The following is a 27,500-nucleotide window of genomic DNA, read 5'->3' on the forward strand; positions in this document are numbered from 1 at the left end:
TTGATTAACTAGCCCACCTTTTGGCCAGAAAGGAAACATGCCTTCTCGTGTTGAGGATTATGAGGTGTTGTACACAATAGGATCCGGATCGTACGGAAAATGTCAGAAAATTCGGAGGAAATCTGATGGAAAGGTAGGTTGTTTGCTATGCTGCGCTATTTGGACAGCATGTTGTGCACACTCACTGAAGTTCTTGCTAACGTAAATAAGTTAGCAGTGCATGGTCCACACATTGCATGCTGTGTTTTGCAACCCAAAGGGCAAGCTTTGTTTTGCACCTCTCTCCAATACTGGCATAGTGAATAAGTATCATTCAATTCAATTAACCTAAGACATCAGCTGTTGTCACCATCAGCTGTTGCGGTTCGACTTGATGCATACCGTGATGCAAAACGTTTGATGTGCGCAGCCATGTTCTCTTTTAATGTGACGCGAAAGAGCGTTTACCATGGAGAACAACGCTTGAGATATACAGATATTCGACTTGGCAAAGGTAGACCGCCAACCAAACATACACCCTACACAGTAATGCCTTGTCAATGTTGTGTGATTTAAGTCAATGTTGCTGCCTTTTAAGCTGCATTTTTCGCTGCAGGATGCACTAGGCTACTTTTGGTTTACATGTTCATTGTGGGTTGCTTGTATGTGCTGTGTGTGTGCCCTAAATGTACTGAATGTTTTGTATGAGTGAAGCTCATATGACTGCAAATAAACTCTACCTTAAACAAAAGTTATCAAATCAAATCAAGAAAGTCAAGTCAGCTTTATTGTCAATGTCTTTACATGCACTGGTCATACAATAATTGAAATTACGTTTCTTACTTTCCCATGCTGACATAGACATACAGTAGACTTTAGGTGTGGACATAGACAATTAGACATAGACAGTACACATGCATAACACCTAGAGTACCTAGAATACACACACATATAAAGTGCAAGAATGGGCAACAGAAGACATGCATAGAACATACATTAAAAAGAGGTGTTGTTGTTGTGCCTTTTCAATGTCCTATGTCCAGTAATGTCTTATCTAATCTAATCTAATCATCTGGCTCCTCAGCTTCTTGTGTGGAAGGAGCTGGACTACGGCACCATGGCGGAGGCGGAGAAGCAGATGCTGGTGTCGGAGGTGAACCTCCTGCGCGAGCTGCGGCACCCCAACATCGTCCGCTACCACGACCGCATCATCGACCGCGGCATCTCCACGCTCTACATAGTCATGGAGTACTGCGAGGGGGGAGACCTCGCCAGCCTCATCAGCAAGTGCATCAAGGACAGGTGCGCTTGTTTTCGTTTTGGCCTTTAAACCTGGTTTGAATGTTACACAGCAGAAGCTGTGTGCAACATCACATCATGACACTGACCCTTCTGCAACACACCTGGACGCAGCCTACCTTGGTCCACCACTAGACTTGGGTTATGGCCTTTGATACTGTTCTTCAGATTGACACCTGTAGGTTTTATGTGTTGTCATCATTTGAACACCAGAGAATATGCCCAGCACTACAGAACAGGCCTATTCAAATAAAACTCCTTTTAAAATGCCCTGCGACCTTAGCCTGATTATCATTGACTTTCAAATCTCTTTGAGACTTGGTCTGACCTAGAGCATAACAATTAGCCTTTCGCAAAACCCCTCCCACAAACGGCCGCCAACCAATCCGAGCTCAGCAACGGTAACTAAGGAGTGTAGAACTTGTCGGAGGTCCGTCAAAAACCTGCGATTTTAGGGAGACATAAAACGTGTGCCTATGGCACCGTCACGGTCCGACACCATCTGAAGATTGATTAGGACCTCGTTTTTTCACTTTCCCGAAGCAAAAACCTCAAGCGGACTGATAACAGGGATGGATTAAGCCATGTGGAGGCTATTAGCTCCAGGTGATCATATTTAAAAGTAGCAGGCTAACTGTGCAATCGTCTTGTTTGCTAATATAATCCCCCTTTCCCCTTGCACTTGGCTGTCAGAAAACGTACCCTAAACAAATAATCAATGCATCACTCAGGCTTAAGGATAATATTATATGATATTATAGTATTGGATTCACGGCATTATGATTCAAATTTTATTGGGAAACTACTGGTTGCGTTGTTTAAAGTGTTAATGAAACGAAAACAAAGTAAAGGAATTTGACCATTTCCGGGACAGATTCTGAAAGTTCTAAGCCTTGTGAATAAAAGAGAATATTGTCTGGGTGATATTTTGTCCTAAAAGTCATGTTAAAACGTTCCCAAAAAGTGTTATGTTCGTTTTTTTGGTGACATGCAAATTTTATGCAAATGATATGCGTGACATAAAAGGGGGGAGTTCACCTCATTCCACCTTGTTCAGATCAATGGCAGCTAGTACCAAACCAAAGCGCAGTGTCAAGCAGTGTGTTGCTGGAGGGCCGAACGGTGCCAGCTGCAAAAATGGCTACTTGACAGAAGGAATATCTTTGCACAAGTTCCCTTCTGTAAAGAATGATGGAACTGTGGCCAACTGTGGAGAAGGCTAAAACAAGGGCTCTGTGGATCCAATTCGTACGCAGGCACCGGTGTGGCAGCTTTTGTGATATGCACCGGATTCTCATCCGCCCTGTAGGCTATCTGCTTGTAGGATAGACTGAGTAAAGTTAAGTATAGGGTACAGTTGGGCTAAATCAAATATGCCTGTGTAACAACAAGACTCTGATCTAATTCCAAAGTGTAGGCATAACATAAATGACAGCCCCAAAACATTTGCTGACCATATCGAAGATTGTGTAATCTCTGTTTATGTTGACATTCGCTTCCTGACATACATTTGTCCCACATCGCTTGCCATAGCCTCGTACAAGCAGATGTACATGTGGATGAGAATTCCGGTGCATATCACAAAAGCTGCCACACCGGCGTGGTTTTGAAGCAAGCTCATGTTCACTGTTGTGCTCTGCACATTTCCACCCCTCGTGCTTCACCACAAATGTGGAGATCACGGGCATGGTTGGACTGAAGAGAATGCTATTGTCTCAAGCAGTTCCAACAATTGACATCGCCGGCGTGCAGACTGAAACTGCCCCTGTAACTGCTCGTGCATTGCTTTGCTTTAGGCTACGTTTTACCTTGTCCATCTGCTTTGTATGTTGTTTTCAGGAAAGGGTAATGCACATTACATGCCAAACCGGTGCAAATGCTCTCGGGATATGCACTTTTTGTTGATTGCCATTCAACTGGTCAATAAATTGGTTTTGGGATATCCACGCTTCAGCCTCCGTGGTGCTCTCGGTCGAGGACAGCCAACTCACAGACTGGGCTACTGCTTAGCGAATAAACGGAGATGCATATAGAGTAGGCCTACTTTTTTTCTCTCTTCTTCTTTTTTAGGATTTCGGGGCTGCTCCAACAGCCTATTACCTCCGTTTTTTCTCTAGTTGATAATATTTTTGCATGTACAGTACATGCATTTCAAGCACACTATATCGCGCAATTGACTAAAAATGCACCCCATTTATCAACAAATACACACGCCATGTCATCTTTGGGTCATGGCAAAGCGCCCTTAGCCACCGTAACCATTAAGAAAACAAACTGTCAGGCTAGGTCAACAATCGTCACTTCGCCTGTCAGACATGTCACTTTCTGCAGATGTATCAGTGCCTCTGAAATAGATTTGTGCTGCTGTTTTTTTTTTTCTCATGAGGTTGGATGTGTGGTTTTTCGACTCGCTGATGTTTGTATCAGAATTTTGGTTCCTTTATAAGATGTGGGTCCATCAAATGTGTGTTGTTTTCTCAGATCGCCATACTAGCAAACCAGGGACTCTCCTCTTTGATGTCACAGCCCAGCTCATTAGTCACACCAAATTTCACAGAATTCACACTTTGAATTGCCATTTTCACAAGTTCCTCCAGGATGATTGGGTTCAAAGTTTCACCGATGCTATCAGAAAAAACAAGGCTTTAATGGGAATGACAGTTTGTTTTCGTTTCATAAACCCTTTAATATGCGCCAAATACACAGCCCACGGAGCAGCCCCCACCCTCTCTCCTTCCCGGTTTGTGTCTGTGTAGGCCTATATGCGTCGAGTGTGACAGCAAAAAAAAAGTAACACTGAAATGGGGCTGCGCTTATTCCAACCCTGTTATGAAGATATTAACTGTCAACTAAAACCATTAAAGTGAACAGAAGAGAGACGCCCAGTGTGACTGCCCAAGAGCTGCGCAGTGTGCCCAAAGCCCGTCAAAGGTCTTGGCGGACGGCTGCAATGCCCCAGTTTACACCAAGCACCATCAAAATGTCCTGGTTACAGACATTACATCGCTATCATCAAGTTGTTGTATTTCACAGTTGAATATGGCTTCGTAATCAGCGTGTGCAGTCCCATACAAGAAGTGCAGGCTACACACATTTCCTATGAAACGCAGCCAAAGCGTGTGCCTGGTTCTAATTTTTTGACGGACGTAGCAACAATAACTAGGGGGCGTGGCTTTTGCGAAAGGTGAATTAACGTTTCTCAAACGGCATGGTCAGTAGCCTGGCTACTGCGACTTAGCCAGTTCGTGCCCTCCTAGTGGCGCAACACCGTAAGCATTGCAGTTAGTCAGGCCAAGAACAATGCAAGTAATTTCTGAGCACCCAAAAAATCGGGAACACCAAGGGAGGCGGGTCAACCATGCCGTTTGGGAAATGTTAATTCAAAAATACTGAATCAAACCAAGATAACGCAAAACACGCCCACTCAATGCAAAAGCGTGTGCTCAAGTTGGGTCTCCTAAGGGGGCGTTGTCCCCTACTTCTTCTCTTTTTGAGGTGTTTGCACAAGACGTGCGCTACCGCCATCTACAGCGCTAAGGGGACTTCATTGATTCTCAACCTCAGGACTCCGAAGGTCTCCTAACCAAGGTCTCCTAAAGGGGCGTTCACCCGACATAAAGTGGATACCGGAAAGGAAACAAAATGACGCTTCTTGTTAGATCCACCTTCTTTGGTTAATTATTATGCTTGCTCTTGGTCAGAGATTTGAAAGAGATTTGATTTGATCAAAGAGATTTGAAAGTCGATGATAATCAGGCTAACTGCGAACTGCAAAGCTGATTAAAAAAAAAACAACAACAAAAAACGGGGAGGGTGTGGATGTGCGCGGCTATCAGTGTTTTGTCCTTTGGGGCCCTGCGTGTGGGGTAAGACGCTGTGTGCAGGGTAAGATGCGTCACCACCAATGCAACTAAGTGGAATCAAGTCCGGTCTCCTTTACGAGCGTGACTTTCCATTGAACTCCATTCATTCTCCAAGTCTCCAGAGTTGTCTCTGCCACCACTGCTTTTACAAACTTTGATTTCCTCTGCCTTTGCCTCGGATTTTCCCCTGCCTCTGATTTCCCCTGCCTCTGCCTCTTCCTCCTCCACCTCCTCCTCCTGCTCCTGTTTCTCCTCCTCCTGCCTCTGCCTCCTCCTGCTCCTGTTTCTCCTCCTCCTCCTGCCTCTGCCTCTTCCTCCTCCACCTCCTCCTCCTGCTCCTGTTTCTCCTCCTCCTCCTCCTCCTCCTGCTCCTGTTTCTCCTCCTCCTCCTGCCTCTGCCTCTGCCTGTGCTGGTTGTCCCGATGCAGGAAGTACCTGGAGGAGGAGTTTGTGCTGCGGGTGCTGGCGCAGCTCTCGCTAGCCCTGAGGGAGTGCCACCGGCGCAGCGAGGGCGGCCGCACCGTAGTGCACCGCGACCTCAAGCCCGCCAACATCTTCCTGGACGCCCGGCAGAACGTCAAGCTGGGCGACTTTGGCCTGGCGCGCATCCTCCACCACGACACCAGCTTCGCACGCACCTTTGTGGGCACGCCGTACTACATGTCGCCGGTGAGGTCCCCCCCCACACACACACACACACACACACACACACACACACACACACACACACACACACACACACACACACACACACACTGAGGTTGCGCTTTTGAACCTTGGACGTTGATAACAAAGTAGCAAAGTGTCAAACTAAAGAGAATTCTAAGGGCAGGATTGTCTCTGCCGCCACTGCTAGTGCTTTTGGGTCAAAGACGTCTTAGTCATTCAGTGTTACGGACACCTTCCGCCGACTGTAACTGCAAAAAAACATGATTTTAAAATTGTTTTAAATTGTTTTGGCAGACAGCCGAGGCTTTCATGAATTCCCTGTAACAATAAATAAATAAAAAGAGTCATGTTTTTTTACAGTTACTGTCAGCAGAAGGCATACGTTACACTGAATGACAATGCCATTTTGCACGTCTTTGACCCTTTTACAGCCTCTTACTGCTTTTCTCTGCCTCTTTGATTGGGCGGACTGGCTGCCTTTTTTGGGTTCAGGTTCAGGGATGTAGAATTGACCCCCCGATAACATTGATGATGCATGCAGAAGCAGTCTGTCTTTATGGTTCCCTTGTGTTGTTGCAAGCCCCTGGTAGTGAGCGGCGTGTGGTGATGTGTGCTTCCAATACGTAGGACATCTGGGAGAGGGGTCGAATCGTAACAAGCACCAATATGATCTTTTTATTTTTGCATAATATGGACCCTGAGTCCATATTCATATAATGTGATCTTTTTATTTGTTTCTATTTTCTGCTCAGGAGCAAATGAACCGCATGTCCTACAACGAGAAGTCTGACATCTGGTCACTGGGGTGCCTCGTGTACGAGCTCTGCGCACTTTCGTAAGTGGCCCTCATTGTAATCTCCTATACATGCACCCTCGTACAAACACATACGGTACACAAGACATGTACTTGAGCAATTCCTGTGATTTCATTTCTCTCTTTTTCTTTCTCCACCTCTCTCTCTCTCTCTCTCTCAGGCCTCCTTTTATGGCATACAATCAGAAAGACCTGGCAGAGAAGATTCGAGAGGGCAAGTTCAGGCGGATCCCCTATCGCTACTCAGAGGAGCTCAACACGCTGCTGTCCAGGATGCTCAATTTGAAGGTCTGATTCTGTTGAATAAGGGTCACAATAATATAAGGGTGGTCCCAATGACTATGAGCGTGTTTATATTAGGGGTCGATCGATACAGATTTTTTAATGGCCGATGCGATACCAATTTCTTTTTTCCATCACTCTCAGCCGACACCCGATTTCCGATACCCGATATTTGGTGGGTAAAAAAAAAGTTTAAAAAATGACAAATATTCCAGGTCTCAAGTTAAAAATTAACATTTATTTATCATTATCAAATTGAGGTAGAGCTTGTAATATTTGAACACCCACTCTAACAATCAAGTAATGTCTAACAATCAAGTAATACAAAAATGAAGTGTCTTGGTGCTTTTAAAAAGCCCAAATAACATAAAATAATAAATATTGCGTATCGGCCAAAACCACACGTGTATCGGCCGATACCGATGCACTTAAAAAACACAAATATCGGTCCGATATATATATCGGTCAGTATATATATATATATATGCAATTCAGTATCCCGAATTTGAATTTTAAACACAGTTCTATGGGGGCTCTGTGGGAGTACAATTTGAGAACTGGGGGGAAATCTTCCTGAAAGGATTGAAAGGGGTTTCCTGGCTGAAACTAGAACGTTCTAGTTCTTTTGAATAAGGGTCATGGATGAAACTGACAATAATGTTCCCAGAAACCAACAATGTTAAATTGTGCTGTATCACTCCAGAGCTTGATGTTTTGATATGCTTCCAATTATTTTGATTGGGCCATGGAGAACTTTAAAAACATATCAGTGTGTTTCATAAGGCAGTCCTTGTTAATCACGTGCCGTGGGGAAGTCTCAGAACACGGTCGTTAAAAGTGGGTTACTCAATCATGTTATCGCAAATATGCCATGGCAACTCAACACCTGTGCAAGTAGATAACCCCGTGTCGTGTCCTGTCCTGTGTGTGGTGGTGTGGCGTTGCTCCATCAGTAGAGGGGGGCGTTTGTGTGTCAGTTGTCGACAACCCTCTTATCTCTCTTTCTCTCATTGACTCTTTCCTATGTGCGTGTTGCCAGGACTACCCAAATATACTACTTTTCTTTTCTTTGTTTTCCCTTTTTTTAGCAGACTTGTGAAAGTTTGACATTTTACCTGACCTATTTCGATGGTTAGTTTTACATATTCTTCCAGAGGAAAATGGAGGATGGAAGTCAGTTATGTCAAGTGAAAGAACCAACTTTTACAAAAGAAAACCAAAGTCCAAAATCCACAGTGCTCAGGAGAAGGTATGGTGTAGGGAAAACTGTACGTCTTTAGAAGGGACAGAATCCAAGGCACAGTTCATGTCCAAAACGTATAAAAGGCCTTTATTCCAACATGGAGTAATATGTGGTATACAGTAGTATATGGCGCTACCTGTCCTTGGAACTGTGGATGTAAGGTGGATAGAACGCCATCACCTGATGAATGTGTACATTTTCAGGACTCCTAGCTACTGTATTTGGATTGATTGGAGATTGAATTGGAGCCAATTTTGGTCCCCTAGGGGAAATTCTTTCTCTGCATTTATCCCATTTGGACTAGTGAATCGCATTGAAGTACACACACTAGTCCGTAGCAGTGGGCGGCCTGCTGAGCGGCGCCCGGGGAGCAGTGTGGGGGTTAAGTGCCTTGCTCAAGGGCACTTCAGCCGTGGTCCGGTTGGGCATTGAACCGGGAACCCTTAGGTTGCCAACCCAGTGCTCTAACCATTGAGCCACGACTGCCCCTAGACTTTGTTCTTGTATATAGAGTAGAGTAGAGTATCATTTATTGATCCCGAGGGAAATTAAGGTGTCAAGTAGCATACATACATACATACAGTACATGAATACAGAAGAAGACATACTGTAATTTCTAGGGCTGTAACGATATTGTATCGAATCGAGAACGCGATATAGAGACTCACAATACTGTATCGTGATACAAGGAGCCAGTATCGTGATATGGCCTTTTTAAACTTTTGTTACCCATCAGTCCAAAAAAACAAGTCATGGTGCTTCCAAGCTTCAAATCATCATCATTATGATATTTAAACTTTTTAAAGTTATTACTAGCCTCTTGTAACATATTCTACCAATAAACTATCATAGTTTTTTTTTTATTCCTAATTTTATTTTATAATGTGAAATCGTGGGGTGAAATCGAACCGTAGGTCATAAATCGTTATACGAACCGAATCGTGAGTTGAGTGTATCGTTACAGCCCTACTAATTTCTTATGTAATTTCTTCTGGAATTGGCACCCAGTTTCTCTTTACGTGTGTTGAGTTAAGCGCATTTAATACGTTTATAATACTGTATGTTTTTAGGACTACCTGCGCCCAGTTTTTCTTAACGTTTGTGGAATTGAACGTGTTTATATAAAGCTTATAGGATGCGTCTTTAGGTCTACCTGCACCCATTTTTTCTTTACTTTTTGTTGAGTTGAACGTGTTTATATCACGCTTATTCATGCGTTTTTAGGACTACGTACCCGCGTCCAGTTTCCCTTAACGTTTGTTGAGTTTAGCGTGTTAATAGTGTTTATTGATGCGTTTTTAGGACTACCTGCGCCCGTCTGTGGAGTCCATCCTGCAGAGCGCTCTGATCTCGGAGGTGGTTGCCGAGGAGCAGGGGAAGGCTCAGCAGGCCCAGCTGGCTCGGAACCGGCGCCGCTCCACAGTAGACCAGCCGCAGCCGGCCGACCCGGACAGGCCCAGGACCCCCGCCGCCACCAGCACCACCACCAGCACCACGGCTCCACCAGAGTCCAGTGGAGCCAGCGCGGCCGTGGGAGGAGGAGGAGGAGGAGGAGGAGCGATGCCGGCGGGGGTGGCGATGACCTCCGAGCTGCGGCTGAAGGAGCAGGTGCTGCGAGAGAGGGAGGCTGCCATCAAGCACCGCGAGGAGAGGCTGGAGAGTAAGTTCTGCGTGCGTGTGCGTGCGTGTGTGTGTGTGTGTGTGTGCTGTACGTAGCTGAGAAGGTGCCTATTAAGTGGCCTGAGGAGGGACTGGTGTGCGTGCGTGCGTGCGTGCGTGCCTGTGCTGACTGGGGCTAGAGAGACAGCCATCAAACAGGCACTGAGGGGAACACCACCAGGGCTAAGAGGCTCTCTCCATCCCAGCACGTACTTGGTGTTGACTGGGGAGATATGGAATGAGCCCCTCAGCTCCTGATGGACACTAATAGAATAACCTTCCCCTGTTCTGGTCCTCAGGGAGAGAGCAAGAGCTGTGCGTTCGTGAACGACTCTGCAATGAGAAAATGGCCAGGTAGGTCTTACACCAGTTTTGTCCAAATAATACAGCTATACTAATTGATCTGAACTGTTTACAAGTCTGTGCAATGGAAATATTGTTTTTGCTTTCTACAAAGATTAAATACGAAAATGTTGACATGCTTTTAATATTTATTTTTGATTGCGTTGCAGGGCAGAGAGTCTGCTGCGGATCCATGCCCTGCAGAAACAGCAGAGGGCGCCGTCTCCCTTCTCTCGATCTCCAGGTATGGAGCAGAGACGACTGCCTCTGGACCCGCTCTACTTCAACACCTGACACCTGTCTCTTTACTATTTATTGGCTTTTTTTTCTTCATGTTTTAAGTCTGTCTTTGAATGTGTGTACATTTTGTGGGGTTTTTTTAAGTGTTTTTTTAAGTGTTAAATTGTTACCATATTTTTGTATATTTATTACATTTTTGCATATTTATTATTAGGGCTGTCAAATGATTTATTTTTTTTAATTGCGATTCATCTTGAAAATTACATTTTAGCTTTGAAATGCAATTTATTCAATGTTTTTTTTATGTTCTTCAGAGGCTGAGATATGTAGATTTTTATAGGTTGGCGGTACCTTTTCCCAAAAATGGCTTCATTTAACCGGCATTTTTTGCTGATGTTTTAGGAATAAAACCCATAACGCAAAGTATTTCTGACCAGATGAACTCAACAAATTGCAGTTCAAAATCTGATCATTTATGATTTTCCACATTTATGTCTGCCATTTTAAACACTTGGAACAGTTTGACATTCACTGTCACATTCACTTTCAAGCAGTTTGTTTTCTTAAATAAAGCAGAGGGATCTATTGTGGGATTGGGGGCAGGAACATAAATTAACATACACACACACACACACACACACCACACACACACACATGCGCGCACACATACAATCTCTATGCTGATGTAAATGCATATGAAGGGGCTTATGAAACCTAGATTTCATTCTGTTACAGCAGATATGAAGATACGATGTGAGAGCATGGGAATGGTCACATATACTTGACTACACACACACACAAAACAAACTCTTCCTATTGTCAGAGCAGGACACCGCTGCTCATTTCATCACAAAGTAAAATAATCAGTCCCAAACACTAAACATTTGGCTGGTGTCAGAATGAATGATTTAAACCTTATCTGAATACTTTTGTTCAGTTTGCAATATGAATCAAACATGACTGAGCCCACACTGCATTGGATTGTGCATGGGATAATCTTAAAGCATTCTAAATCTTATCAAGTCAAAATGCAACTCTTTGATTCTTTTTTTTTTCTTCCATTTTGCGGTGTAGACGGTGATGGAGAGAACGTCTCTCCTGGCAAAAAGAAGGTCCACTTTGCCGGCGGCGAGAGCAAGGAGAACGTGGCTCCGACAGTAAAGGCCGCGAGGGGGGAGAAGCCAGCGGAGGGCCTGGCCCTCAGGAGGCGGCTGCAGGCGGCCCACGTACGAGCCCAGGCCCTGGGGGAGGCAGAGCGCACCCTCCAGCTCAAGAGTCGGCAGATCCTGGGCATCCGATAGGCTAGCTAGCCGGGCGCCAAGCCTGGCAGGGCCGCGCCGCGCCGGGCCGGGAGAGGAGGGAGTTCTTTCTAATATGCGGACAGACTGACTGACTCCCGTCCTCCCTTGCTCACTTGCCTCCTTGCGGCCTCATGATCGATGTCGTCACTGACAACAGAATTGTATATCAATATCTCTCAAAAAGCTCAATTCTAATGTCATTTTCTCATTGGCAATCGGGGTGGTGGATGAAGACTAGTCCCCCAAAAGTTGTTGTGGCTAGGCTGACTAGGAAACTTGTTTGTTTTCTCCACAGAGGCAGGCAGCAAAACACAAGGCCGCAAGCATTAGGCCGAGGACGGGAGGGTGCATTTTGGAATGCACCCAGGGTGTTAGTGTGGCTTTGGATGTTCCAACTCAAAACAATTACCTCCCGTCCTTTTATTTGGCTTGCGGGCCTCTTGCCTCCATGATGAAGTTTCCCCCGCTGTTAAGCTTAGGCAGAGCATCTTTTGGGGGACTTTTCCCCGTTTAACTCCCCGATTGCAAATGGAAATAAATGACCTTTTGAATTGTGCTTTTGCATATATTGAAGTAAGTTTTGACTTCATCAATGACCTCTTTCCTCACATCACAAGGCCACAAGCAATAGGTGAAGACTGGAGGTGCTATGGAGATTGAAATGGAGCCTTGGTCTAGCGCAGTCCGATACGTTAACTTGTTTATAACATGGCACACTATGTTTTATGAACGAAACCAGATTTAACAAGACTTGCTAGTGACCGTTTTTTGGACACCACCCCCCGAAACCCACAAACGGGGGCAACACCCTAAAGACCCTCTCACTGTGGGCTTTCTTCTGGAGGGTGTGGATGCGATGAGACCGAATTGAGTGGTGTTGAAATGGATGCGCGGTGATCACCATTAACGCGTCCCAATGGCTATTTCTTGATCATAAGCGTTTCTCACCCACCCGCCTCAACACACACACACACAGTCTCTCCAGAACACATGGCTAATCTTGAGAAGATTACCATACGGCCACACATCGGAGAGGTCGTTGGCAAAGGAAATTGGAGGTGTGAGGGTGCAAGGACTCTGTTGGTTGATAATTTGTTGAAAATTTGAAAGTGTGTGTGTATTATGTTGAAGGGATTTAAGCCGTCCCGTGCCCTCAAAAGACTGAATGTACCTCTAAATTATTACTGCTGTAACACATTTCTTTGTAGCTTATGCTACGTTGTTAATAGTCTAAACACTGATCTCACTTTTGTGTTCTGCCTTAGTAGGTATCTAATTTCTGTTAATGTATCATATTTCCTTGTTCTCTGTCAAATGGAAAAGTGGCGAATGACACATCAAGTTGTGTGCGGTGTATTTATTGGTTGAGAGTTTTTTCAAGTGTGTTTATGCTCATGTGCGAGTGGTTGCAGCATGGGGCATTTTTAAGCTGCTTGTGTGTATCTGTGTTAATAAATGCCAAATCCTTACTCCTGACATTTTAAAGTTTTGTGAAAAGTGGAACACTCAAGTGCATCTGGAGAGGGAAATTCTAGGCTACTGCTCTCCACGTCGCTGATGTGTGTTTGTGTTACTTTTTGCTGTCTTTGACTTTCACTTCCACCCATTTCACATTGCCATCATGTGAGTGATAATTTCACTTCTGGGATGTTTCGCAAGCAAGGGCGACCTATCTAGCCCCTAGACTGATTGAAGAACTCTTTGCAGGACAAAATTGTTGTTGTTTTTCTGGTTCTTAATAAAAGGCAGCTAAAGATTTTCATGTGGTGTGTTTTGTTTTTATTATTTGGGACATTTTACCCTTTTCAATGTGGTCTAAGTGAAATTCCATACCCACAGAATTCTACCCACAAATGAACCACAACGACACAAAGTTCTCTCCTCCAGTTCAGAAATGTCTGTTATTTTGTTACTATTTTCTGAAAATAGAAAATGGGTGGTTTTTTTAAACACAAATGTTTCACAGTCTAATGAAAAAAACAACAACTATGCATCTAAAAAAAATTCAAAACCAAAAACTACTACAAAACGAATGACGCTCCATATTTGACAGCCAATCACGGAGCGCCAGGGCGTGTCGACGAGAGATCCCTTGTTCCGTGTGGAAAGTTTACCCGGCTCGGGTGCAAAGTTTCAACCCGTCTGCAAAGCGATGAGCCACAGAATATGCACACAGGACCTTGCGAATCGCAGACTATAAGAGGTTGTTGCCGTCGCTGGATTTCTGTATGAAGACACAGATTTTTATGTGGCGAAGATGACGATACATTCGTGAGTTTTAATTTAGAAAAGGCTGTTGAGAACAGCATATAGCTAGCCAGCTGCAGGGCAGATACTGCCTGCTCGTTAGGGCTTGCTTCATTCGCTTTCATTGTTGTGTGGCGACGTATCGTACGCTAGCACAGAGGCTAGCTAGCTAATTAGCTAGCGAAGAATTCAAGAATTTCTCTGCAAGATGGCTTGTGAGCCCAACCGTCTTCGGCTGCTATGTATGCTGTTACTGACATTTGGATTTTTCATTGTGGAGGTAGTGGTCAGTCGGATAACGGCATCCCTTGCGATGCTGTCGGACTCCTTTCACATGCTATCGGATGTCATAGCGCTTGTGGTGGCTCTGGTAGCGGTCCGCTTTGCGGAGAAGACACAAGCCACAAACAAAAACACCTTCGGATGGATTCGTGCCGAGGTTATGGGCGCCTTGGTAAACGCAGTGTTTCTGACGGCACTGTGTTTTACCATCATCCTGGAGGCCATTGAGCGCTTCACCGAGCCACATGAGATTGAAAGACCGCATGTTGTCATCGGTGTCGGGGCGGCGGGGCTTCTGGTAAACCTGCTGGGGCTGTGTCTGTTCGGGCACGTCGGAGGGGGACACGGCCATTCCCACGGAGGGCACTCTCACGGTGGGAAGAAGAATAAAAGGATCAAGTCAGAACGGCCGCCTGGCAGTGGCGGCTCGGGCGAAGAGACCAATAACTTGGTGGGGAATCATAACACCAGTCCAAACGGCGTGAATGCCAGTAGACATGGTAAGCTGGGGGGTTCGCCTGTGCTTTTCATTAAAACGTCAGTGCTATTTATCTTGGCAGAAAAAAAAACATTGCTTTCCTTTCCCCAGGTCATTAATACAGGGCCATTTATTAGTGAAATGTGACCATTAGCCACAGCAAATATGCTGTCCTTAGATGACTCGTCTTTGTGATTTCGTCGTGATTGCTTCCAGTTTCACCTAGAACTAACTACAGTAGGGCCTACCTCACGAAGTCCCTCTTCCGTCAGAGGAAGATTATGACCAGCGATTTTCTTGGTTCTTCCCATCGTCTGTGATGACCACAGGATCTATTTTGCGCACGCACCACATAGCAACGTGCGCAAATTGAATGACAGAAAAGAGAGAGAACTCCTTTTCAAAGGACATAGAGGTTGGAATGACACGGGGGTGTTACCGTACTGTGTGCAAAACCCACCAGAACGCTAGAGCTCTGCTTTTGTCTTGTGGTGGGATTGCTTGCTGTTCTCCATAGACTCTGTCTGTCTTTTTTCCCCGTCGTAGATTGTGTGTGGAAACTCTTTGGCGAGAAAGGCAGGTGCAGTCCTCTTTTGAGCTGATTAAGAGAATAACCTAATCTATATTCTAGTCCGTTTAAAGTTAACGGGAACATGCCTGGGCAAATAGTCCTGTTTTCCCAAACGCTATCGACTTGTCTTTTACTTTCCAGGGGCAATGATAAACTTTCTAGGCCTCAGGTGTGGAGATGTTTGTGTTAATGATCGGCAGCTATCAGCATGTAAACGAAACGACCTGAGATAAGATTACTTATAACTGTTTCTCATTCAACCGTGCAGGAATACATACCACTGTTATGTAAAAGCTTGTTTCAAAAGAGCCAGCAGCCGTTTATTTTTTTGGAGTTCACATGCACAATGACAACTTACAAGTCATCAGATTAGTTGATAACTTGTAAGTGTCGTTCAGTGTCACGGTGTAAGTGTCGATAATCGTTAATTGGCATCACTGGTCTAGTGCATCGTTCAGTCATGACATAAGCTTTGACGACGCTGAGCGTTTTGCACTTTAACCCATTTTGTCCCAAGCCCTTTTTGGGAAAGGGTGCCCTCTTCCTAATATTAAATCCTAAATATCTCAGCCTCTGAAGCACATACAAACATGAAATGAGTTACATTTAAAAGCCAAGACCCTCCCCTTGCATTGTAATGTGTTCATTCAGCTCTAACATACCCACATAGTTAACAGCTAAAATCTCAAAATCCTGAAAAACCTGTATATGTGTCTCCAGGACAGAATGGGTTAAGCCAAACCTACTGCATTATTAGCAATTCGTCCTGTGGTGTCAGAAATCAGCACCATTTATTCAGAATGGCACCTAGATACAGGTGGCTGTTCCATCATTGAATGTGATGCACATTGAAAGGCTGATGATGAGGATGAATATAATGAATCAAAAATAGAAAGGCAGACAGGACGTGTGAGTGTGTGTTGTGCTGTGCTGTGTTGTGTTGTGTTGTGTTGTGTGTGAGTGAGTAATGGGGGTTGTAGGTTATGGTGGCTGTACAGTAGTTGGGGTGAGGGGAGGGTGTGTGTGTGTGTGTGTATGCAGGGTGAGGGGAGGTGTGTGTGTGTGATGGGTGGTGTAGTGTAGTCAGCAGGGTGTGTGTGTGTGTGTGTAGTGTAATCAGGGTGAGGGGAGGTTGAGTGTAGTGTAGTCGGTCGGTGTGTGTGTGTGTGTGGTGGAGTCAGTGTGTGTAGTGTGCAGCGTAGTGTGTGTGTGTGTAGTCGGGGGGGGGGGTGCAGCGTAGTCTGGTGTGTGTGTGTAGTGTAGTCTGGGGTGTGTGAGTAGTGTCAGGGTGAGGGGAGGCTGTGTGTGTGTGTGTGTGTGTGTGTGTGTGTGTGTGTGTGCTGTGCCATTAGTGTTGTAATGAGTTATTGTTCTGTCCTCCTCCTGTGGCAGCTCTCTCTGTGCTGCCTTAACGGCTCCGTCTCGCCTCGGCTGCTGTGCTACCGCCGAGCTTAGTGCCAGTTAATTGAATCTAGAGGTGTGTGTGTGTGTGTGTGTCTATGTGTGTGTCTATGTGTGCGGTGAATGAGAGCTGGCATGGAGGAGATTGGCAATGTGGTCACTGGAGTGGCACGTGCACACTAGGGATGCAAACGATTAATCGACTTTAATCGATCAATGTATTAATCGATCAAAAAACATTAATCGCAATTAATCGATAATTCAACAGACGAGACCCAGGTGAAATGGGCATATGAAGAGTGTGTGTGAAGAGGGGTGTGAATAGTGTGAATATTTAAATTACCTTTGGATTAAAGAATTGAAATAGAAATAATTTAAATGTGGTATTTTATCTCAAATTGTAATTAATTTTTTTGAGATTTAGTAGTTTTTTCTTCGAGAAACATTGAGATTTCGGGGGGGAAGCACCGCTTATCAATTAATCATAAGTTGATCGATAAGACTATCAACTAATGATTAATGAATTAATCGATAATTTGCATCCCTAGTGCACACACACACACACACACACTGCTTTTGATTCACTGTCCACACTGTCCAAGCTGACGTGTGTGTGTGTGTGTGTGTGTGTGTGTGTGTGTGTGTGTGTGTGTGTGTGTGTGTGTGTGTGTGTGTGTGTGTGTGTGTGTGTGTGTGTGTGTGTGTGTGCGCGCGCGCCTGATGGTTGAGGAGCGGGTGCACACATCCTTGTTATGTTCTGATTCATGTACTCGTGCATTCATGTGAGGGGGTGGTAGACTGACTCATCGTGTGTGTGTGTGTGTGTGTGTGTGTGTGTGTGTGTGTGTGAGTGTGAGTGTGAGTGTGAGTGTGAGTGTGAGTGTGAGTGTGAGTGTGAGTGTGAGTGTGAGTGTGAGAGTGAGTGTGTGTGAGTGTGTGAGTGAGTGAGTGTGTGAGTGTGTGAGTGTGTGAGTGTGTGAGTGAGTGAGTGAGTGAGAGACTGTGTGAACCTGGTTCACTTACAAGAACGTAGCGGTGCACTAATTCAGGAGATGCGCGCATGCGTTCTTGTGTGTGTGTAAAGCCATTACTAGGTGATGTGTGTGAGTGTGAGTCTAGGGTAGAGGCAGTCAGGCTTGTGCAGTGTAGTGCAGTGTGGTGCTAATATGTTCTTCCCCACAGCAGCATAAAGTAAGACTGCACAACGCAGCCCCTTCCCCTTCGATCAATACCATTACTTGTTCTCAGCCTAGATAGACCATCGCCGTAATGTTTGTCGTTTTACAGGGGCTAATGGCTCTCCACATTTAAATTAGACAAATTGTTAATTGTTCGTCAAGGGAAGTGGGTGATGCTAACTCTTAAAATAAGTCTTGTAGCTGCTTATTTACATCTGGGGTGCATTTTTCAAATGTGTTGTTTCTAGCCAGTTAGCAACTTGGGTAGTTACCAATGGGAAACTGCATTGCGATCAACAAAGTAGCTAATGCAGTGAGCAACTATGGTTTGGACTAGGGATGTAAATAATACTTAAAGGGACACTGTGTGATATTTTTAGTTGTTTATTTCCAGAATTCATGCTGCCCATTCACTAATGTTACCTTTTTCATAAATACTTACCACAAGCATGAAATTCTAAGTATTCATTATGACTGGAAAAATTACTCTTTTCATACATGAAAAGGGGATCTTCTCCATGGTCCGCCATTTTGAATTTCCAAAAATAGCCATTGTTAGCTGCAAAAAAGACTGTACTTGGACCATAATAGAAAATATTTGTTTATTACTTAGTAAACGTTCATGTAAAGACCAAATTTGGCAATAGGCAGCCCAGTTTCAATGAGCAGCATAGTTGCAGTACCTTTTTTGACCATTTCCTGCACAGTGTCCCTTTAATCGATGTATCGATGCATCAATCCTATGGCCACCGATCGAATCGTATCGTAGGGCATTCTTAAGTATCGAAAATATTTGAATCGCTGGCCCCTGCCTAATGCCCTAGCTCCACAGCATTAAAGAAGTGGAAAAGTAAATGGAAAAAATCAAATCGTATCGTTTCGTGGAGCATTCTTAAGTATCGAAAATAATCGACTCACTGCCTTAAGAAATCTATATCGAATTGTATCGTCATGGAGGCTGTGGTTTACACCCCAAGAGTTGAGAAATGCCCCCTCGTTGACTACCTTGACCTGGATCACGCATGAGAATCTTCCCAAATGGACTGAGACAGTTCCCAGACGCTGGGAGACAGAGAACACAACACAGCACACAGCATTCTTATCTATTCCTGTCCTCGGGGTACTTAAGGAAGGCAAACAGGCCTTCCTCTCTCTCTCTCTTCTCTCTCTCTCTTTCTTTCTTTCTTTCTTTCTTTCTTTCTTTCTTTCTTTCTTTCTTTCTTTCTGTCTTTCTGTCTCTCTGTCTCTCTCTCTCTCTCCTTCTCTCTTTTGCTTTCTCTCTCTTTCTGCTGTGTCCTTTCCTGTCCTGCTGACTTGGGAAGTATGGCCTACTTCTTAAAGAGTTCACTTCAGAGCATAACAATATGTTCAGGGCTGATAGTATTCAGGCTCCATGCCTGATTTCAGGCTTGACAGAGTTTGCAAAAATAAAAACATTGATAATAATTAGCCATTAGGTTATTCTTATCTCAGAAAGTGTTACAGGTGCAGGGTTTTCTTCTACTATCAGGCTTGAATAATGGTCATACACAGGCTATTAAATGTTTGAATAATGTATCAAAATATAGGCCTACCTTACGTCACTATGCAGTATCTTGTCGTTGTCGTTAGAGCAGGGGAAAAAGTTCAGGCTCAGGATTTTTTTTCACTATCACCCCTGTATGTTGCTCCGACTCAGAGTTTTGTGTTGTATTTCACTCCTGCAAAAGTGTCGGGGAAAACGCATGCACACTGCATTGTAGGGTGGGCAATATGACGATATATATCGTTATCGTGATATAAAAGTGTATATCGTATACCTTTCTCCTATATCGTTTATATCGTGATAGTAATTTTATCAGTTGTATACAATTGAATATCATTTAATTACATATCATGTTGTCACAACACACACTATAAGTTTGTGTAACTGTAAACATTACAATAAAAAGATCCATTTTAAAGAAACGTGGTTTTGCGACACCACAAAATAAAGACAGTAACGTAACAGTACGTAATTGTGACATATCGTGATCTATATCGTTATTGTAATATAAAGTAATCCATATCGTGATATAGGGTTTTTTTCCATATCGCCCAGCCCTACTGCATTGGTTTCGTAACCTCAATTCTAAGTCATAACCTTGTTCTGGTTCCATCTATCCCTGCCGTAGACCACTTCTCAAACACATTTTAAGAGGGTAGGTCTTCTGCACTCTGCGATTTAATCATTTCTTCATTGCATTACGTACAGAAACGATAACTTAAAAATGACTAATGATGTGGTAATATTAACGCCAGCCGCCAGCCAAATTCTGAACGGAACACAAAACATTTTGTTCTACCATCGTTTACAAATGACAAGAAACAAATCAGTGGTACATCCTCCCACGTAAAGTGTAACCTGTTGCCTCATAACATTCTGTGCCAAAAGCAGAAATTCAACATTCTTGTTTTAGCAACAGTGTGTAGCCAACACCTGGGGACTTGGTTTGGGTGAAGCATTTTGCTGAATCAGCATTTTGTCCTGCATTTTGTAGGACAATGACACCGTCCTTTTTGTGTGACTGTCACTGTCATGGGTGAAATTGTGTGGTCAGGCCCTGTTGTGGCCAACAGGTAGGGCACTCGCCTGCCATGTGGCTGACCCGGGTTCGATTCCCTGCCCAGGTCCTTGGCCATATTATGCAAGAAAACACTAGAGAAGGACTTGCAATTAATTATTGAGTTAAAGGGAGCCAAGTTATTAACTTGTTCCATAGATGTCAGTGTATGTTTGTGACCCTGTGTGTGTGTGTCCGCAACTATGGGAACGTACAGTATGTGTGTAGAGGGTGCCAAAGCTTGAAGGTCATTCTAGTTAGAACATGCCTGCAGTGACTGACTGTGTAATGCTTCCCCTGTGAGACTGACCCCCACCCCCCTGTCACTCAGTACCCTGTGTAATGGTTCCCCTGTGTAATGGTTCCCCTGTGTAATGGTTCCCCTGTGTACTGGTTCCCCTGTGTAATAGTTCCCCTGTGATGACTATTGACCTCTGACCTCTGCCCTCTGCCCTCCTCCACAGGTAAGGATGCCAGTGGCGGCGGCGGGGGAGGCAACAACGGGAGCCATCCAAACGGCACCTACGAGGCGCTGGAGTCCGACCTGGTCGCCGTGGAAGCCGGCCACGGCCACGCCCACCATCACCACGACGACTCGGCATCGCTGAACATGCGCGGCGTCTTCCTGCACGTGCTCGGCGACGCGCTGGGCTCCGTCATCGTGGTGGTCAACGCCCTCATCTTCACCTTCGTCTGGCAGCCCTGCGAGCCGGGCACGCCCTGTGTCAACCAGTGCACGCACAGCCACTGCTCCGACCACCTGCACCTCAACCACACGCTGGTGGAAGTGCCCCAGCAGGACGCCGGCGACGGCAACAGCAGCCTGCTCCTGGAGATGATGGGTGGCGACGAGCACGGTGGCGAGGTGATGTCGACGCTGGTGACGCGCGCGGGGCCGTGCTGGGTGCTGTACCTGGACCCCACGCTGTGCGTGATCATGGTCACCATCCTGCTGTACACCACCTACCCGCTGCTGAAGGAGTCGGCGCTCATCCTGCTGCAGACGGTGCCCAAGCAGATCGACGTGGCGGAGCTGAGCGAGCGCCTTCGCAACCTGGACGGCGTGCTGGCGGTGCACGAGCTGCACATCTGGCAGCTGGCGGGCAGCCGCATCATCGCCACGGCGCACATCAAGTGCCAGGACCCGACGGCGTACATGGACGTGGCCAAGCGCATCAAGGACTGCTTCCACGACGCCGGCATCCACGCCACCACCGTGCAGCCCGAGTTCGTCACCGTCAACTCGGAGTCGCGCGCCTCGCTGTGCGAGCTGTCGTGCCGCACGCAGTGCGCGCCCAAGCTGTGCTGCGGCGGGCCCGAGGACGGCAACGCTAACGCTAACGCCAATGCTAGCGGCGGAAGGCAGGCGGCCGAGGGAGGCAGCAAGATGGTGGTCGCGGCGGCCGCGGCGACACACGAGGTCATCGGCGAGTCGCTGGAGAGCGCGGCGGCAGGAGCAGCCGGGGTCACAGTCACAGCAGCGTCAGCGTTGGCGGCAGCACACTCGGACGCAGATCCCAGTCAAGTGGTAGTCACCAGCGAGGCGGAGTCATCCTTGTGAAGAATGAGAGAAAGAGAGAGATCGATGGATGGATGGATGGATGGCTGGATGGAGAGAAGGAGGGAGGGTGAGAAAAGATAAAGGAGAAAGTTGAAAGAGAGAGAGAGAGAGAGAGAGAGAGAGAGAGAGGGTTGATGCTGCTGGCGCCTTTTTGAAAAAATGTGGAATTGAAGGCCCAGCTATCAGGAAGAGAAGAGGGCAGTAGTGATGATGAGAGCACTGCTTTGTACCAAAAAGAAAAACAACAATGACAGCAAACACTGGAAGGCTGTGAAATGTGTTTGGCAGCATAACACACACACACACACACACACACACACACCTGAGAGAGGACCTCCACAGATGCATGCACATTTATTTTCACACATATACAGCATATGCACATGCACGTCGCACACTTACTGAATAATCAGACGTGTTAAAGTGTGTGTGTGTGCGTGTGTGCACGGTTTCCCAGCCCCACAGTGGGCAAGCTGCATGTCTGTGTCTAGCTGTGTGTGTGCTGCGTTGTGCCGTGCCCGTGACGTGACGTGACGTTCGTCCGGTAGGTGTTGCCACGTGCCAAAGCTTCTCCTTCTTCTTCTTCTCCTTCTTGCGCAACTTGGGGGAGAAGACTCTTTCTTGTCCTTCACCTTCCCCTCTTTCCTCTGCGCTCCTTTCTTCTTTTTTTGCTTATTTTTATTCCCCCTCTCTTTTCTTATTCTCTGTTCGTCTTCTTTAGAGCCCCAAGCAAGCTCGCAGAATCGACCAAGCACAGCCCTGCCCCCACTCCAATTTTCTAGAATTTTCTGTATTTAACGAAAAAAGAAAAAGAAATGCCCCTCTTCTACTTAACCTGCTCTTCTACTTAACCCACTCCCAACCCCAGTTTCCTTCTTGATCTTAATATTGTTTTTAGCTCAAACAATAATATTCATAATTTATGTATTTAAGTTATTAGTAACAATCTTGTTTCTATAGGCTTTTATATGAATCTAGCTGGGATTTTTTTTTTTTTTTTGAGCCATGGAAATCGAAAAAAAAAGTATCTTTTTTCTCCTGACTTTCACATAAACATGCACTACATCTATGCTGTACAGTGTTTTTAAGCAAAGAACTGGACATTTTTCAGAAAGAAACAAACAGAAAAAAACTCATCTGCCTTTGTATTCGGGAATCAGAGGTCTTGGAGTCCCTCCAGAACTCTACCACAACCAAGGTCATTAATGTCTGCCCCAAGGTCATTAATGTCCGCCTCTCCTCTCCTCTGGCCTTCAGTGGACATGTTGCTTTGATGCTTAGTGTGGTCCGAGTGCCGCTATTACCAGTAGAATCTCAACCAGGACTCAGAACCAGAACTCTTGGACCTTTTGCTCCTTTCGCAAACCTCACTCATCTTTACTGGGAGGAAAAAAACAAAACTCTCAAACGATTCAGATGCCTTGCAACCAGCCTCTCGTCTGTATCCGTATCTGTACTGTTGTTCGGGGGGGTTCTTTTATTCATTTTGTTTTTCCTTCATCACAATGTTATCTGTGCAACTGTGCTGGTGTGTGTGTGTGTGCATCACATTTTAGTGGTGACAGAACTGGTGTTGTTGAAAATCTACAGGGATTAGTAGTGCACTGGGTTTGTGTGCGTGTGTGTTCCCGTGCGTGTGTGTGTGCGCGCGTGTGCAGGGGGTGGGGGATGGGTAGGGGGCGTTAATGTTAATTGTTCAGATTGCTGGAAGCTTCTCGCCAGTCGGAGCTCTGGCTACGGACCAGACGTAGGAGAAGGGTTGAAACGTTAGACACTGAAGCAACAAGTGTCTCTCAAAAGTTCAGTACCAAAAACCCCACCGTTGCTGGAGAAGAAGCCTCTGAGATATTACAACTACAAAGTACTACATTGAAACAACATGGAAACCGCATCGAAGCGTTGCTAATAAAACACTGACACAGCGTTGTTCTTCGACTTGGCTTTGTCCACAGGAGGGTTTCAGTGCGTGCGTCAACTAAATTCGCAACAGTTGTGTCAAATCCAACACAGTAGCAAGCCAAAGGTGAATGTTTAGTTTTCACAGTTAGCTACCCACCGCGGCTTGCACACATGGCATTGGTGCTGCAGTTGGCCAGTGTCTCTGTGTTTCAGGATTTTATTCAAACATCATACAAGTCGTCGGTTAAATACAGAAGGCATGCTGCATATTCCATACTCATTCCCTTTCTTGTGCACAACACCTTGCCTAGTCCAAGCCAGTAGTTTAGGACTTGTACCTGTCAACAGGGCTCTAAATTAACACCAGCCAACAGGCCAAATCCTGGTGAAACGTCAGTTTGGCTGGTAGAAAAGACCAACTTCCTAGTAGCCACTTCAACCCATTATTGAGTGTGTGTTTGGCTAGAAAGATAAACTACCACCCATTTTGGCTGGTGATGAAAAAAGTTAATTCACGAGCTCTGCCTGTCGTGCCAACACCTTACCAAGTCCAGGCTAGGACTTTATACCTTTTAAAGTGACATTTCACTATTTCTGGAATTATGTTCATTTCCCACCTCCAATGCGGGTTATATCATGGGCCTTTACCTTTCTCTTGAAGTGAATTTTGTTACCTGTACTGGCCACAGCTGCTTATTTGGCCATACATGTAAACAAACAAACAAACCGTTCTATAATTGCTCTTCCAGACATTCTCAGTCAAGTGATGTTCCCCGAGACAATTGATGAGATGGAGATGGTTCATGGGGAGTTTGGCTTTAATTCCACTTGCTCATTAGGTACGGTGGAATAACTGGTGTGATAACATTCAAGTACAACTGTAGTACATGTTATTACGTCATATATTTTATGTTTTTACTAACATATACTGACATGACTAACCATAATGACAATAATGACCATAATGTACTATGAAGTGGATTCATAATACTTTGCCAAAGTGATGAATTCTTCCATTGAGGCAAAGAGCTGAACTGAGGCCAAAGGCACTCTTGGCATTTAGATACACAAAAAAAACATATTGTGAGTTCGATATACAGTAATTCTAACATGTAATAACATGTAAGCTATACAGCTATAGTACATACTTAGGCCTTCATGTTATTAGGCCTACCCCATGTGTTCCACCGTACCTAATGATTAAGGGCATTTACGATGCCCTGAGTTTCTTACTTCTCGTTTCTTTCTTGTTGTATTTGTTGATACCCGTACGTGGAATGATTTAAACTTGGTCGTCTTGTGTTGAAAATCGTTTAAATTTACTTCAAGTTCCAAGCTAGCTTAGCATGCATCATTGAAGTGAATGGGTCCAGCTAGTAGCTAGCTACGGTACTTGGTTCCATTCAATTTAGTGATTAGATGACATGCTAGGTTGGAGGCGTAGCCAGACGTTGAGAACTGCTGGATGAACGGGGGGAGGGTAAAGCACAATTATTAGCGTCCAGGGAGAGTGGGAAATTAGCGTATTTCCAGAGATGCTGGAATGACGCTTTTACTTTTATATAGAAGTATCAAAATCCAGTCTCGCAGGACTTGTAACTTTAAAGCCTACTAATGCCTCTTTTCCGCTGCCAGTTTTCTGGTAGGCCTACAGCTCAACAAAGCGCGACTCGGCCGAGACGTTTTGCTTTTCGAATAGGCACGACATTGCTCAATCGTAAAGCAAAAAGTGGCGACTGAGTCGTGCTGTGTCCCGCTGTAGGCCTACCAGAAAACTGGCCGTGGAAAAGAGGCATAAGTCTACTGACGTAGGAGTTAAAAATCAATCAAGTCAACTTATGAATCTCTCCACCTCTATCCACTCCAAAGGATCTGGTAGCTGTGACATGAGTTTTTTCTTCATGAGGTGGTTTATATATCAAAAGGGGCTTGTCTCTCCCGCTAATGTCCTACACGACGGTGTGAATAGTCCTGTTTGTTCGTGTGTGTGTGTGTGTGTGTATGTGTGTGTTGTTGTTGTTAATGATGATGATTGGTAGATGCATGCGTAGGCACTAACAGGTGAATGTATGCAAACTAGGGAAGACCAGGGGGGTATACTACCAAGAAGCTGGTTCAGTAGTAAACCAGGTTAAGTTGACCTTGAGGTAGAGGTACGTAAATCATCTAATAGAAGAGCCTGGAGGCCTCATCTTCTGAACTAAATGATGCCTGCAGGTATATCTATTAGCAGCTTTACCACTTCCTGTAGGTTAACAAAGCCTGGTTTATCACTTAACTAGCCTATGTACTTAGCAATCCCCCATGACGTTTTAAAAGCGATGCAGATTTCTTGGACCTTTCCCATTTCCCCATAACCTCCAACTCCCCACCATGACTGAGTTGCTCCTGTCGTCTTTTTTATTTTATATTACATCATGTTTTTAGTATTATTTTTTGTTTTGTCCATTGTTAATGGGATGGCTCAGTTTTTTTTTTTTAATGTTGGGGATTTTCTTTTTTTTTTATATAAATACCATGTCACTCGATATGTTTTTATATATAAATATATACATATGAATATATTATATGTTCGATCATATGTGTTATTGTGAATTAAAGATGACTGTTTGGTACAGTTAAGTGCACACATGGTGTTGTTTTCATTTTATTATGGTAACTTGGGATTTGTCGTGCAGTCGTAAAAATGTGATATTAAAATATAGGCACGAAGTATGCAGGAATAAAAATGTCTAGTATAAAGACAATAAGTATGAATAAAGGACTATTAATATGATTATTATAGGTCCTAATTATTAATATTTTCATACATGAAAAGGTGTTTCTTCTCCATGTCCGCCATTTTGAATAACCAATTGTGAACATAGTTGGCTGCCAAACTTACTGGAGTTTGATAAGACCAGTAAATATTAGTTTAGTACTTCGTAAATATGAAAAGATTTTGTGAATGAGTTGCATAGGTTTCAAAATAAACAACTAAAATCATTCTACATAGGCTACTAAAACCCTTCACAACAACAGGTGTCTTACAATCTCCCAAATCTATCAATTTGGTTGATCTTGCGAGCACTGATCATTAACAGCAAGCAATGATGACAAGGTGGTGGCAAATCAGTCTTGGCATGTGTATGCGAGCGCGGGTTAAGGGCAGAGGCGACTCAGATGGGCCCCCAAGAAAAATGTCAAAAGAGTGAATACTTGGAAGAAATGTGCCACTACTCTGGCAAAGTGTGAGCTCATATTCACCAGCCAAGGGCTTGGGGCCCCAAGCAGCTGTCTGCCTAGCCTGGTGCGAACTTCTGCGGAGATGCCCCCCTGGTTAAGGGTCACCGTGCAGGGTTACTGTGTCCGTGGGCACGCGTGGGGGTAGTTTGCACTGCATTACTGGTCTGCGTACACATTTGTGTATGTGTGTGTGTGTACTGTGCAGTGCTGGCACGTCTCTCCTGTTGGGTGCTAACACACCAGTTTGCTGCCACGGCCGCCGGGCAGGGAGACATGCAGGCGAGCAGGCAGACGGTTGGGCGGGCGGGCAGGGAGACAGGCATATATTTTCATAATTCGGACTGTGTGTGGGGCCCTGGTGACTCAGTCACACTTTACCCCCTGA

The 27,500-nt window shown here is 45.0% G+C and overlaps 2 protein-coding genes across 2 annotated transcripts in view; both read left to right on the forward strand.

Annotated features, from left to right (window-relative positions):
• The window catches only part of nek2 (NIMA-related kinase 2), a 13,694-nt gene extending 241 nt beyond the window's left edge, over nt 1–13,453 (forward strand). The window contains exons 1-9 of the mRNA XM_063223737.1: nt 1–133; nt 1,064–1,281; nt 5,570–5,810; nt 6,563–6,645; nt 6,786–6,912; nt 9,452–9,809; nt 10,108–10,162; nt 10,321–10,394; nt 11,465–13,453. The exon at nt 1–133 is cut by the window's left edge and continues 241 nt beyond it. Coding sequence (XP_063079807.1) covers nt 38–133; nt 1,064–1,281; nt 5,570–5,810; nt 6,563–6,645; nt 6,786–6,912; nt 9,452–9,809; nt 10,108–10,162; nt 10,321–10,394; nt 11,465–11,691 — 1,479 coding nt within the window. The 5' untranslated portion in view covers nt 1–37 and the 3' untranslated portion in view covers nt 11,692–13,453. The remainder of the gene's footprint in view (nt 134–1,063; nt 1,282–5,569; nt 5,811–6,562; nt 6,646–6,785; nt 6,913–9,451; nt 9,810–10,107; nt 10,163–10,320; nt 10,395–11,464) is intronic.
• Nucleotides 13,454–13,699: 246 nt separating this feature from the next.
• slc30a1a (solute carrier family 30 member 1a) lies at nt 13,700–22,803 on the forward strand. The gene is made up of 2 exons (XM_063223738.1): nt 13,700–14,720; nt 20,895–22,803. Exons 1-2 carry the CDS (start codon nt 14,147–14,149, stop codon nt 21,989–21,991), a joined length of 1,671 nt encoding a protein of 556 aa, XP_063079808.1. The 5' UTR covers nt 13,700–14,146; the 3' UTR covers nt 21,992–22,803.
• Nucleotides 22,804–27,500: the final 4,697 nt, after the last annotated feature.

The sequence above is a fragment of the Engraulis encrasicolus genome, chromosome 18 (assembly GCF_034702125.1).
Source record: "Engraulis encrasicolus isolate BLACKSEA-1 chromosome 18, IST_EnEncr_1.0, whole genome shotgun sequence".
Classification (NCBI taxonomy): Eukaryota; Metazoa; Chordata; class Actinopteri; order Clupeiformes; family Engraulidae; genus Engraulis; species Engraulis encrasicolus.

Coding starts and splice junctions, on each gene's coding strand:
- slc30a1a (XM_063223738.1), top strand. CDS start 14,147: ATGGCTTGTGAGCCCAACCGTCTTCGGCTGCTATGTATGCTGTTACTG. Junction 14,721..20,894: donor CGTGAATGCCAGTAGACATG/GTAAGCTGGGGG, acceptor CCTCCTCCACAG/GTAAGGATGCCAGTGGCGGC.